Source organism: Oncorhynchus mykiss, chromosome 22 (assembly GCF_057628025.1).
Source record: "Oncorhynchus mykiss isolate SJ-2025 chromosome 22, ASM5762802v1, whole genome shotgun sequence".
NCBI classification, from domain to species: Eukaryota; Metazoa; Chordata; class Actinopteri; order Salmoniformes; family Salmonidae; genus Oncorhynchus; species Oncorhynchus mykiss.
The window spans coordinates 19,026,438-19,039,496 of NC_143043.1; the positions used below are offsets into that span (position 1 = coordinate 19,026,438).

At 43.3% G+C, this 13,059-nt stretch overlaps 1 protein-coding gene across 36 annotated transcripts in view; it reads left to right on the forward strand.

Moving 5' to 3' along the window:
• LOC110501507 (bromodomain adjacent to zinc finger domain protein 2B) overlaps positions 1–13,059 on the forward strand; it is an 88,994-nt gene that overhangs the window by 43,359 nt on the left and 32,576 nt on the right. For all 36 annotated transcript variants that reach the window (XM_021579130.3, XM_090215662.1, XM_090215638.1 and 33 more), the window contains exon 3: positions 10,858–11,037. In XM_021579130.3, coding sequence (XP_021434805.3) covers positions 10,860–11,037 — 178 coding nt within the window. In that variant the 5' untranslated portion in view covers positions 10,858–10,859. The remainder of the gene's footprint in view (positions 1–10,857; positions 11,038–13,059) is intronic.

Below are 13,059 nucleotides of genomic sequence, written 5' to 3' on the forward strand. Positions count from 1 at the left end.
GACGTGTTTTATTCAGCGGTGTAGAAGGAAGGATAACCTTTGCACCAGCAGCCTAGTCTCATGTTTAATTTGTATCTCTGTCTCCTCCCCTGTAATGTGATTGCGTTCTATTTATATTCAAGCCTCTTCTCTCCTGTTAAAATATACACTCTCCTCCCCCATAATATTACACGGAGGGTTTTTAGACGCTGAATGTATTTCTGAATAGGAGTCGTGGTCCAAATGCGTTAACACCTTTTTGCTTTGTGTGGATAATTGAAGTCGCACGTTAAAGCTGTATGCAAATTATGTTTTCCTGAGACGCACTTCATTTTTATCCCTGACTCAAACACTTGGTTGGAGCCGGGAAATATTATTTTAGTAAAGGAAAGTATATATAAATATATATTTTTTTTGCCAGTAGTTTTTTCCACCATTGTTACGACTTGAATGCCAATACTTTGGTGGTTGTAACACATTTTTGGTTTTGAAAAATCTAATAGACAAGTCAAACGTCATAGTCCACACTACAATATTTTTTTTCGCTAAGAAAAAACTGTTTTTTTGCTCAATGAAATTGCAGTTGGGAGAGCTGCACAGTTTTGAGTAGCCTATCAATAGGCCTAATATAGGTCACTTAACATTTTGATGTAATGCAGCACAGGAAATGTGTTTACCAGTGTGTTTATGTAACAAAATGTGAGGCCTCTGTGTAGTTTAATTTGTAAAGCATTTTCCTCAAGCTCTGTAAAGGTGGAGCCGCATCTTGGGTGACAATGGCGCATTAGGCTGTTGCTTTTAGAGGCCCTCATTTTTCCAGGCTGAAAGCAGTAGCCATTTGCTTTTTGTCTTGCCTCACATGCGTGTCATCTGCATTATGCACATCATGACCGGAAAAGGCTCCAATCAGAGACCACTGATGAAGGTCTTTCTCTCCTCCTGTAATTTTTCTTCCCTTTGCCTTCTCTCTCGCTCTCTCTCTCGCTCTCTCTCTTGCTCTCTCTCGCTCTCTCTCTTGCTCTCTCTTGCTCTCTCTCTCGCGCTCTCTCTCGTGCTCTCTCGCGCTCTCTCTCTTGCTCTCTCTCTCGCGCTCTCTCTCGTGCTCTCTCGCGCTCTCTCTCGTGCTCTCTCGTGCTCTCTCGTGCTCTCTCGCGCTCTCTCGCGCTCTCTCTCTTGCTCTCTCTCTTGCTCTCTCGCGCTCTCTCGCGCTCTCTCTCTTGCGCGCTCTCTCTTGCTCTCTCGCGTTCTCTCTCTCTTGCTCTCTCTTGCTCTCTCGTGCTCGCTCTCTCTTGCGCTCTCGCTCTCTCTCCCTCCCTCCCTGTGGTTTTATTGCCTTCTCTTTCTCTCTCTCCATCTCTTTCTCTGTGACTATGAATACTATGTAGATTGAAAGAAATCCGTTTAGATTATATAGTTTATAGGCCTAGTTGGCTAAATACACTTCTTGTATCTTAAACACATTCTGTACTTCAATCTACAATGTCAGGCTCATCGCTTCACAGGGTGTATCGGCACCATTGTACCATTTCCTACTTTTGATTAAACAGAACTTGAACATTAACACTGTTGCACCATGGCCCTCATTTAGACTCTTATTTTCTAATTTCTCCCTTATCAGCAACAGATAATCATTGTGATTTAGCCTGGGGAGAGGAACAGTTGAGCAAATGGTTTAGGAGTAAAGAAGAGATGGGGAATTGATGTAATGTACAGTAATAACAATGTGACTATCTCTAACAAGCATTGGCTTGCCAGTTGCCATCATGCTCTCTCCTCCCTGCATTTGGGATGTGCACCATCCCCATGAACAGCTTCTGTTGTAATGGGCCTCTCTAAATATAGTTACATTTTAGTCATTTTTCCAGAGTGACTTACTGGAGCAATCCGGTTTAAGGGCCTTGCTCAAGGGCACATCGGCAGATTTTGTTCACCTAGTTGTCCCAGCAACCTTTCGGATCTTTCGGTTACTGGCTCAACGCTCTTAACCGCTAGGCTACCTGCCACTACATACATTTTAAGAAGTCACATGAAAGCAGTTGTAATGTGGGAGGAATCACTTGGAAGGTACCATGGAAAGGAAGGTAGCCTATATTCCAGGGTCCGCACAAAGTGCTTAAAGTACTTGATTTCGGCACTCTGAAGTTCAAGTACTGGAATACCTTTTAAAATCAGACATTTTTTTTCACTAGTTGGTACTTGAAAAGTACATTAAAATGAGAGGAGAACAGAAAATTATCAAATAGTTATGTTAATATGAAAAATCTTAGAACAATTTATTGGTCTTCCGAATTAACTTCCAGGCAGACTACAGTGTTTTATTTCCTCACGTTTGATGCTCTGGTTGCCAGGCGAGCCTGCTCATTTCACCCGCACTGTCACTCTGCCAGGCAGGTACAGAACTGTCTGATTAGTCACCGCCAAACGTCACATTTGATTAAAATGCTGATGTTAATGTTTATGACTGGGTTTTGCTTTTCACAGACCCAACCAGGGATGTAGTGGAGGATAAACGCGGTATACACACCTTTTTTAAAATTGTATTTGAAATAGCGTTTACTCTGAACGAGTGGAATCATGAATGATTCATGTATACTCGTTATGTTCGTTTGCTCCCCAGGATTTGCCTTGTTAGCAGCACATTCATTCACTACTCTGTCCAATGGGAAACTCCGCCCACGACATAGGTTGAGAGGTGAAACAAACTACCTTAGCCCAGACCTACAGTGGCAAGTGGCAGAAAGATGCCGCTAACAGTAGGATTTTGTTTTAAATCCCTCAACTCCTGCCGTGTCAACAGACATTCCCCAAACAAAACCCCACCTGCTTCTCGGAGAATGAGTGTACAACCTAGTAAATAGTCGCTGATTTTTCAGTCTGATGTCTAGCTAGCACGGTAGCTCAAGGGCACTGGCTAGAAGGATAAAGTTAGAAGCTAACATTGAACGGAGCCTGACCTCAGCAGGAGCAGTTGACTGAAATTAAGCTAGCTAAAATCAAAAGATGAGATACTATACTTAACAAAATACCTTTTCTTTACAGATAATAGTGAGACAGACAGTGGTGAGTCAGGCTGCAGTAAACGAAGCAAAGGTGATACACAGAGAGAAAGGAAGCATTTAGGAATGGCAGGTAGCCTAGTGGTTAGAGCGTTGGGCCAGTAACCGAAAGGTTGCTAGATCGGATCCCCGAGCTGACAAGGTAAAAATGTCGTTCTGCCCCTTAACAAGGTAGTTAACCCACTGTTCCCCGGGTAGTCCGTCATTGTAAATAAGAATTTGTTCTTAACTGACTTGCATAGTTTTTTTTCAATAAAACATTTAAGCAAGCAAGGCGAGAGGTCAGTAGTACAGTGGTTCCCAAACTTGGGGTCCGGGACCCATGTGGGGTCCACAAAAATGTAAATGTGGTCCCCTCAAAGAATCTTTAATCTTATCAAACACATTAACATGTATTCTATACACATTTGAAGATTAACAACATTTTAGTCAACTAAGGGCCTTTTACACTGCCCAAATTCACTTTCATGTTATTCTATTGAAACCCTAAAGAAGCACTAGTGCAATTGTCAAAATTCTTTGAAATGCACATATCATTTTTCATCACAGAATTCAACGTTTTGAAAGAAATGCTTCCAAAACTATTGGGAATAGTATGGTCTTGTTTGACTCTAGCACTGGTGCATATTAGTGCTCTTCAAATGGGGCCCCTTCGTAAGTGTGTTTTGTAGTAGAGGTCGACCAATTTATGATTTTTCAACGCCGATACCTATTATTGGAGGACAAAAAAAGCCGCTACCGATTAATCGGCAGATTATTTTTTTTGTTTGTTGTAATAATGACAATTACAACAATACTGAAGGAACACTTATTTTAACTTAATATAATACATCAATAAAATCAATTTAGCCTCAAGTAAATAATGAAACATGTTCAATTTGGTTTAAATAATGCAAAAACAAAGTGTTGGAGAAGACAGTAAAAGTGCAATATGTGCCAAGTAAGAAATATGTGCCACGTAAGAAATGAGTCTTCAATATTCCCAGGTAAGAAGTTTTAGGTAGTAGTTATTATAGGAATTATAGGACTATTTCTCTCTATACCATTTGTATTTCATATATTGACTATATATATATGATGTTGATGTTCTTATAGGCACTTTAGTATTGCCAGTGTAACAGTGTAGCCTCCGTACCTCTCCTCGCTCCTACCTGGGCTCGAACCAGGAACACAACGACAACAGCCACCCTCGAAGCACCGTTACCCATGCAGAGCAAGGGGAACAACTACTCCAAGTCTCAGAGCGAGTGATGTTTGAAACGCTATTAGCGCGCACCCCGCTAACTAGCTAGCCAATTCACATCACATCGTTACACCAGCCTAATCTCGGGAGTTGATAGGCTTGAAGTCATAAACAGCAGAGCTGCTGGGAAAACGCACGAAAGTGCTGTTTGAATGAATGCTTATGAGCCTGCTGGTGCCTATCATCGCTCAGTCAGAGCAGTCTATCAAATCATAGACTTAATTATAACATAACAACACACAGAAATGCGAGCCTTAGGTCATTAATATGGTCGAATCCGGAAACTATCATCTCGAAAACAAAACGTTTATTCTTTCAGTGAAATACGGAACCGTTCGGTATTTTATCTAACGGGTGGCATCCATAAGTCTAAATATTCCTGTTACATTGCACAACCTTCAATGTTATGTCATAATTACGTAAAATTCTGGCAAATTAGTTTGCAATGAGCCAGGCGGCCCAAACTGTTGCATATACCCTGACTCTGCGTGCAATGAACGCAAGAGAAGTGACACAATTTCACCTGGTTAATATTGCCTGCTAACCTGGATTTCTTTTAGCTAAATATGCAGGTTTAAAAATATATACTTCTGTGTATTGATTTTAAGAAAGGCATTGGTGTTTATGGTTAGGTACACATTGGAGCAACCGACAGTCCTTTTTCGCGAATGTGCACTGCATCGATTATATGCAACGCAGGACACGCTAGATAAACTAGTAATATCATCAACCATGTGTAGTTATAACTAGTCATTATGATTGATTAAGTTTAATGCTAGCTAGCAATTTACCATGGCTTCTTACTGCATTCGCGTAACAGGCGGGTTCCACGTGAGGCAGGTGGTTAGAGCGTTGGACTAGTTAACCTTAAGGTTGCAAGATTGAATCCCTGAGCTGACAAGGTAAACATCTGTCGTTCTGCCCCTGAACAAGGCAGTTAACCCACCGTTCCTAGGTCTTCATTGTAAATAAGAATGTGTTCTTAACTGACTTGCCTAGTTAAATAAAGGTATAAAAAAAATGGCAAAATCGGTGTCCAATTAATCGGCCATTTCGATTAATCGGTCGACCTCTAGTTTGTAGGCACCAACCTGAGACTTAGCCTACTGGCCTACTTAGTCTGGTGTCAACCTGCCTCAATGGCTAGCAACAGCAGATCAACTGATGAACGCCTGCCTTTCTCCTTCCTTTCTCCCTCCTCTGTCGGTGTCTAATTTAAAATGTGCAGGACCAGGGATCCATATTTGATGGCTTGGTGGTGACGGGCCAGAAAAGACAGCAGGCCCAGGAATGTGTTTCGTGATGGATGTCAGTCTGCATGGAACACGTGGGATTCCTGTTTGTGGACCCCTGCGTGCTGTACGTTGTGCCCCATGACCACTCCAAATGGATCTGCCTCCGCTAGCTCCACTGCACTCGGAACCCCGCTAGCTCGCTAACGCCGCCGACCATGGACAAATGTGTTTCCTTTCAACAGTTGTCACACTAAACTTCCACATCATTTATCAGAGTTCATTTGCCTCCCAAACCACCCCTTCATCATTTGTTCACGGTGGCGTTCGATATGTGTTTTCCGGCAGTCGATGCGTACAGAATGACTCTTCTCCTAAAATATGTAAGCACCCGGAGGAATGATGATGACCGAACACCCTGCCTTTTGTGGGTCATTCTTATGAACACAAATGGATTATTATCCCAGCGTTATGAACACAGCTGGATCTGCCGTGTGGAGTGGAATGATACGTGTGCCCTTGCATACTAGGTCAAAAAATGTGATTACAGTTTGGGCTGTAAAGGACTAAACGTCATGTAGCCTGGCTGTGGCAGACGGACAGACAGACGACAGAGGTTGTTGTACTGGACGAGGTGTTTCGTTGGATCAGGGCAGCAGGTGAGACACCCCCGGTTACAAAGCCAAAGTGGTCTGAAAAGGCTGAAGGACACTGTCCATTTGAACGAACACTACACTGCCATCTGCCACCCAGAACTCAATTAACTTGTTGTACTTCCTTTCCCTTCGGAGTAATGCAGGGCTTGACATTCAATAGTAAAAACAACAACATAACTGGTTTGTCTATGTCCTCTATAAACGAGCTTACTGTTTTGGCTTACGCCTTCATAAATTGGATGATAACATTTTGGACTTATTTTCTTATAAATAGTACCAAGTGTAATGCTACATCCCTGTCATTACGAACAGCATAGCCTGCATCTTGGACCAAAACCCAAAGGACTGCATGGGTTTTCTTTGTCTCGCAGCATTGTGGTGTAAACAAGGTTCCCACTACAAGCACACTGCCTGAGATGAATGGTTAAACCAGACTGCCCTGTGCTGAAGCTTTGGAACGTTCCCAGTGCAACATGCCGTGTGTTTGGTTTTTTTCTTTACACTTTCCCCGGTTACATCCTCTCACGGCAGCTCCGTCAGCCTATCACCTCACCAAAATATGAAGAGGCCCGTTTTTGATAATGATTGGATGTGTTGGTTATCAGAGTTTGGGGGGAGGCGAGAGAGAGAGAGAGAGGTGCTCTTTTTAAAGTCGTCTCATTCCTTTCATCATAGCGCATCGTGCCTCTCGCTCCAACGCACTCCGTCAGATGTGTCCCAATCGAAAGTTCCCCCCCATTAGAGGACCGGGGCCGAGGCTAACAGAGCACTTCATCACTGTCCAGGTAGGCAGTGGGCGTCGGTGCCAAAAGGACAGCAGCAGACAGCCACAGACATGCAGGCAGAATTGAGGTCTGTCTGTCTCTCTGCCATGCTGTTTGATGCTCTGGGGAGCTTTCCTGGTATTTTCAGCATATCTGTGGATGTTACCAGCCACGCTGACCTCAGACACTTTCCATTTTCGACCCTCTTCCTCTGTATTAACCAGCCCCCACGGGGAGCACCTCTCCTCACGGGCAGGCAGACATGCAACAAAAAACTGGCAGAAATAATGCACTTCGCTTGGGCCCTCGATTTCCGCTGGGTGAACTCAGAGGGGATTGGGAGTGAGGTGGGTGGTGAAAGTGTTTGTCCAATTTCTTATTTTATTTTCTCTGTCACGGTAGCCCGCTGAGCAGGTTGGTTCATCCTCTTCTGCCTGTTTACATCCCCTTCCATCCCTCTGTGCCGCAAATCACACTGGCTAAACCCGAGTGGCCCGGCTATTTGTCCAGCGTAGCAAAAACCTCCTTAATTGTTTTTAGCGGGCACGGTGGACACTGGTGATTTGTGTAGGTAAAAAGAAGCTGCCTGTGTCACCTGGCAACCAACACTGCTCACGCTTCAGGAGTCGCACAAAACAATATCTGCGGCTGCAGCTAATCATCACACCATTAGGGTCAAAGAGAATTAATGCGATGTATCCACCGACCACGGTTATCATTTGCCATATTAATGGACAGGCGTGTTAAGCCTATTTCTCCATTACATATGGTTTATTTCACTTATTTGTGTGTGTGTGTGTGTGAGACAGACAGCAGGGCTGTAATTAGAGTGGAACAGGCATACAGCAAACAGACGGCGTTTGTCCAAAATGGCACCCTATTCTCTATATAGTGCACCACTCTTGACCAGGGCCCTGGTCAAAAGTAGTTCACTGCATAGGGAATAGGGTGCCACTTGAGCCGTAATCCGAGTTCATGATGAGAGCAGTCAGTGAGAGGCTAGTAGTGTAGTGAGGTAGCATGCTGCAGCTGTCTAGCTGACTTTGAATGGGGTCAGGGCATTCTGTATTCTACGCTTCCTCTCTCCGCCTCGCGATCTTTAGCATCCCCGCACCTTCCATTAGCCGGAGAAGACGTTGTCTGTCGCTCGATCCGTCGGCAGTCTGAATACTGCTGATCCATGCTGATGACTCTAGCGGGTTTATCACTGTTGGCATCGGCCATCTGTTACACTGGGGTGGAGGATAGTAAAACGGACAACGCACTGACACACCGACCAATCTGGCTACACTGGGAGGAAAGGAAGACAACCTACACGTACCCACGGTCACAGGGAGCATAGACATGGCATTTTCCACTAAACACCAGGCCTAATGATGTCATGGCATTTCCCACTGTAAACACCAGGCCTAATGATGTCATGTCATTTCCCACTGTAAACACCAGGCCTACTGATCTGATGGCATTTCCCACTGTAAACATCAGGCCTACTGATCTGATGTCATTTCCCACTGTAAACACCAGGCCTACTGATCTGATGGCATTTCCCACTGTAAACATCAGGCCTACTGATCTGATGTAATTTCCCACTGTAAACACCAGGCCTACTGATCTGATGGCATTTCCCACTGTAAACATCAGGCCTACTGATCTGATGGCATTTCCCACTGTAAACACCAGGCCTACCTAATGATGTCATGTCATTTCCCACTGTAAACACCAGGCCTACCTAATGATGTCATGTCATTTCCCACTGTAAACACCAGGCCTACCTACTGATGTCATGTCATTTCCCACTGTAAACACCAGGCCTACCTACTGATGTCATGTCATTTCAGTGATCAGTGGCATTTGGAGGTGTGCAGGATATGCACTTTTGTTTTCCTAAAGAAAAACAAAGGGACTGTTTTACAAGCACATCAATTTGTCTGACGGAAGGGGCATTACTTTTTATTGGCGGCATGGCAGGCACCCCAGTCAGGCAGCTGCATTGTGCGAGGGGTGATTTCTGCAAAACGTGTCTTTTGTTTCAGACAGAGACATTTATCCTGGAAATCATCTCCTCACATTAGCATAGATGGCTACTTCTATGGGATCTGCAGCCTGCTGTTAGGAATCTGTGTGTCGTGTGTACTGCCATTTGTCGCATGCTGTCAGGGGCTCAAGATGGGTTTCACATACACACTCCCAAGTCAAATGAATGTAGCTGCTCACGTGGAGGTGGTTCCATAGCAGCCGCAATACCAGCAGCCCTGTGACACGCACGTTAATCACCTAATAAAATCAAGCTAATTCTACCGCTAATCCCATTCTAATATCATTTAAGGAAAGATTGGCCTCTTAAACGCAGAAAATGCCGTCGTGCGTTAGGCTGTTTCTCATATTTTGTTTTCAATTCCCTCAAATGTTATGTTTAGTAAGTAATGAGGTTTGCGGGATTGTTTTAAGGAAACACCTGTCTCTGTGATTATTTCTGGAGACTGTTTTTCTGTTGACAGAGTGAAGCCCCTGAGACACACGTCCGTTGTCTTGTGCAGCACAAATGAATATTGCCCAAGAGGAAATCATTTCTGCAACGTTTCACAATATAATGGAGAAGTGGGCAGACATTTATGAAAGATTAAGTGTGTGTGTGTGTGTGTGTGTGTGTGTGTGTTAAATGTGTAAGTCATACTTCTATTTAAATCCAATCTAGTATTTTCTCATTCAGAGCATTAAATATTTAATTTGATCATTTAGCCTACCTTCTGCCCCGTTTTATATTAAAATGCATTTGTTGTTTTGGTCAGTCTTCAGTACTTTTTATTCCTAAACTGCATATCTTAAAGAATAGGTATGCGAGATTGTTTCTTTATGATTTAAGGCTTTTGATTTAGAATATGGACACACACGAACACACACTGCAGTGTGGTTTTCCCAGTGGCGCAATGGCTGTAGCTTTCATGTCATTTGTGTCGTCTCATCAGTGTTGTCGGCGCGGTGGAGGCGATGAGGGACGTTACTTGATATTCAGCGGATAGCTTTGTCTCCCAGATGTAATCACCAGCAGGCCTAGCTGCCTCCACTGCAGAGGACAGTCACCGGGGGAGATATAGAAAATTGTTTATGTGTAATGATACAATAACAAAGAAGCTAAGACTGTAAAGAACAATCTGGAAGCGTGTGTTAAAAGGGTGATTTTTCTTCGGTGGCATAAATACTCTACAAGCTGGGATATGTAGGGTGGTGATGAAATCAGGAAAGACTACTTCTAAAGAATCGGCCTGTCTACGTCTTCATTTGGATGCTGGGCAGCGCTACTGAGGTCTGTGTCAACATGGGGATTGTTAGAGAAGCCTTCATGATAGCTCTCTGCAAATGTAACTGTAGGAGAAGAATTGGGATGGAGCCACCAGTGTTTTCACTGTAGACCTTAGAGGAAAGTCTGCTGCATCATGAGCTGTGAATGACTTCAACGATTCCTGTGAAAACTGCCCATGTTAAAGGTTTAACATTCGAGTTAACAATCAACTCTTTGAGTAGCACCAGTTTTTACGTCTCGTATAAATGAGCTGTGAATACTCCTGTAAACCCCAGAGGGTCCTCTCTCTCTGTCTCTCTCGCTCCCTCTCTCGCTCCCTCTCCCTCTCTCGCTCCCTCTCCCTCTCTCGCTCCCTCTCCCTCTCTCCTGCGTGCGTACACGTGGTGTGTGTCTGTAATATGTGATAAAATACTTCTCCATATTTTCCATTGCTGCCTCAGTGGGTTAATTTAGGATATTCTCTTGCCAGTGGCCTTTGCTAAGCAGAGATATTGTTCAGGGGGTAATTCACATGTTGTGAGGGAAGGAGTTTCAGTGTGGTGGGAGTGCCTGTTTATAGCCCCCCCCCCTCTACTCTTTTCTTCCCTTGGCTTTTGTAAGTGTGTTGATTGGATTGTGTTTGACAGATATGGAGTCTGGAGAGCGGCTGGCCTCCCCATCGTCAGCCCCGTCCTCCCTGCTCATCACCTCCTCCACTGTCTCCTCCGCCGTCTACTCCCCTGCCCCTGTTTCGGCCAAGACGCCCTCCCCCAAGTGCAGTCTCACCCCCAGCCCTGCCACCTTGGGCTCCCCTCTCACCACCTGTGGTACGTACAGACTCTTTCTGTCGCAGACACACACACTGATGCACAGATGAATCACGTCACATGCAAACACATTGGTTGCAAAAATAAACACAATACAAATATTCTTGATGCTGGTTATATTTGATTATTTTCCCACTGCAAATGAAACAAGGAAAGAGCATTCCCGAGTGTTAATTATGAGGGATCATTAAGAAAAGCATCGTCTTCTAGCCAGTCTCTCACTATTTATTTCCTGACTGTTTGGCTAGAAATAAAAAAAAACATGTTGAATTAATGAATGCCGACAATTAAAAACCCTCTCTGTTTAAGAATGTTGCTCTTTACAATCTCCAGTTCAGTCGTGATTTGACGGGTCTGTCAGTCACCCCAGAGAGTGCTGCTGCCACTGCCTTTAATATGTTTTCTCTGAATACTAATTGTGGTCAAAGCCATTATGCGGTGAGCAACGGTGATGCATAAACAGTCAGATTACCCTGACCAGAAAATGAAATGTACATTTCTCAAACTGTGATTTTTTTTTTTTTCTCTCTTTCATGAGAAGAATTGCCAAAAATGTGTTTCTCTCATGCTGTTACAATGAAAAAGCCATTAGAGATTCCTCCAAATAAGCTATTTTGGACGTAAAGCTGGAATTAAATGTGGAAAGCACAGTGGCACCACTGAAGTCACGTTGCGGTTCTGAGAATAAAGCGATTGAGTTATTTTGAGAGATTCCCCCCCCCCCCCCCCCCCCCCCCCACACACACACACACACACACACACACACACACACACACACACACACACACACACACACACACACACACAGACACTTTGGAAAGCAAAGAAAATATATTACGTATCCTGTGTTGGTCACACTTTCTAAGTGATTGAATTACACTTGCATGCTATACTTTATAGTATTCATTCATTCAATTACAGTTATCTCACGTAGTACTTTTCAGATTGTTGCGATGCAATTTTTAGCTACAAATTCTCAATCGGCTTCGGAGATTACTAACCTGTTTAGGTTGAAATGGGGAAACGGGTGTTTCATTTCATAGTGCTTTGAATCGATAATGGATTGGAAAATGTGTCTTTAAGCTCATACGATGTTCCACTGACGGGCTTGATTGAAAATCTGAACTCAAGGTTTATCTGGCAGTGAAATGGATGATGATAAGGGAATTAATCGGTACAGTTCTTGTAAGGTCACAGATGCAATCAAAAAGTATATGTTGGTTGATTTGAATTGACAGGCAAGTAACTGAACTCACTTTAATGTTTAGCATTTTCATGGCACACTTGTGTGTATGCCTAACTAAACATATCTCCACATAATTTAGGCCTACATCAGTTACTATCTTAATACTAAAATGTTAGGGAAATAAAGTGACAGGAATAACCTGCAGCTAATGTGGAGATGATAATTCTCAATTTATAGTTACCATTATCTGTATTAGGCACTTTCATTTGTATGGTTGTGTGTGTGAATATTTTATTTTAATAAATAAAAAATTAAATGGGAAATCTGAAATCACATGCTGTAAATTGTAAGCGAACTGCTTGGAAGATGGGTTTATAGACCAGTCACAAACCCAGTGGGAGACCATAAATGCTTCAATGTAGAATGCATAAAGTGGGAAGAGGGATCAGTAATGGAGCATTACAAGACCCCCACGTTATATTTTTTGGAGATATGTTAGGTCAATTTTGGCCAACTATTGCAAAGCAGCCATGCAATTTCGGCCAACTATAACCAGTAATCTGTGTATATAAAGAGTTGAGCTTTTTTTGTTTAGTCTTCACCCACATGTCATTATACCTAGTGAAAATAAACGGGCTAATCATATTTCGATTTTGTATTATTAAAATAAATGGTCAAGTTTTTTTCTTTTTTCTTTGAGGGATTTAGTAATGTGGAAATGTGTTCAGTCATGTTTTTGATTCATGCCCATCACCTGGCACATGGTACTGCCTGTTCGAACAGCAGGCACAGGCTTCTTTGCATGGCTGTGGCGCTAATTGAGTTTCCATGAAATA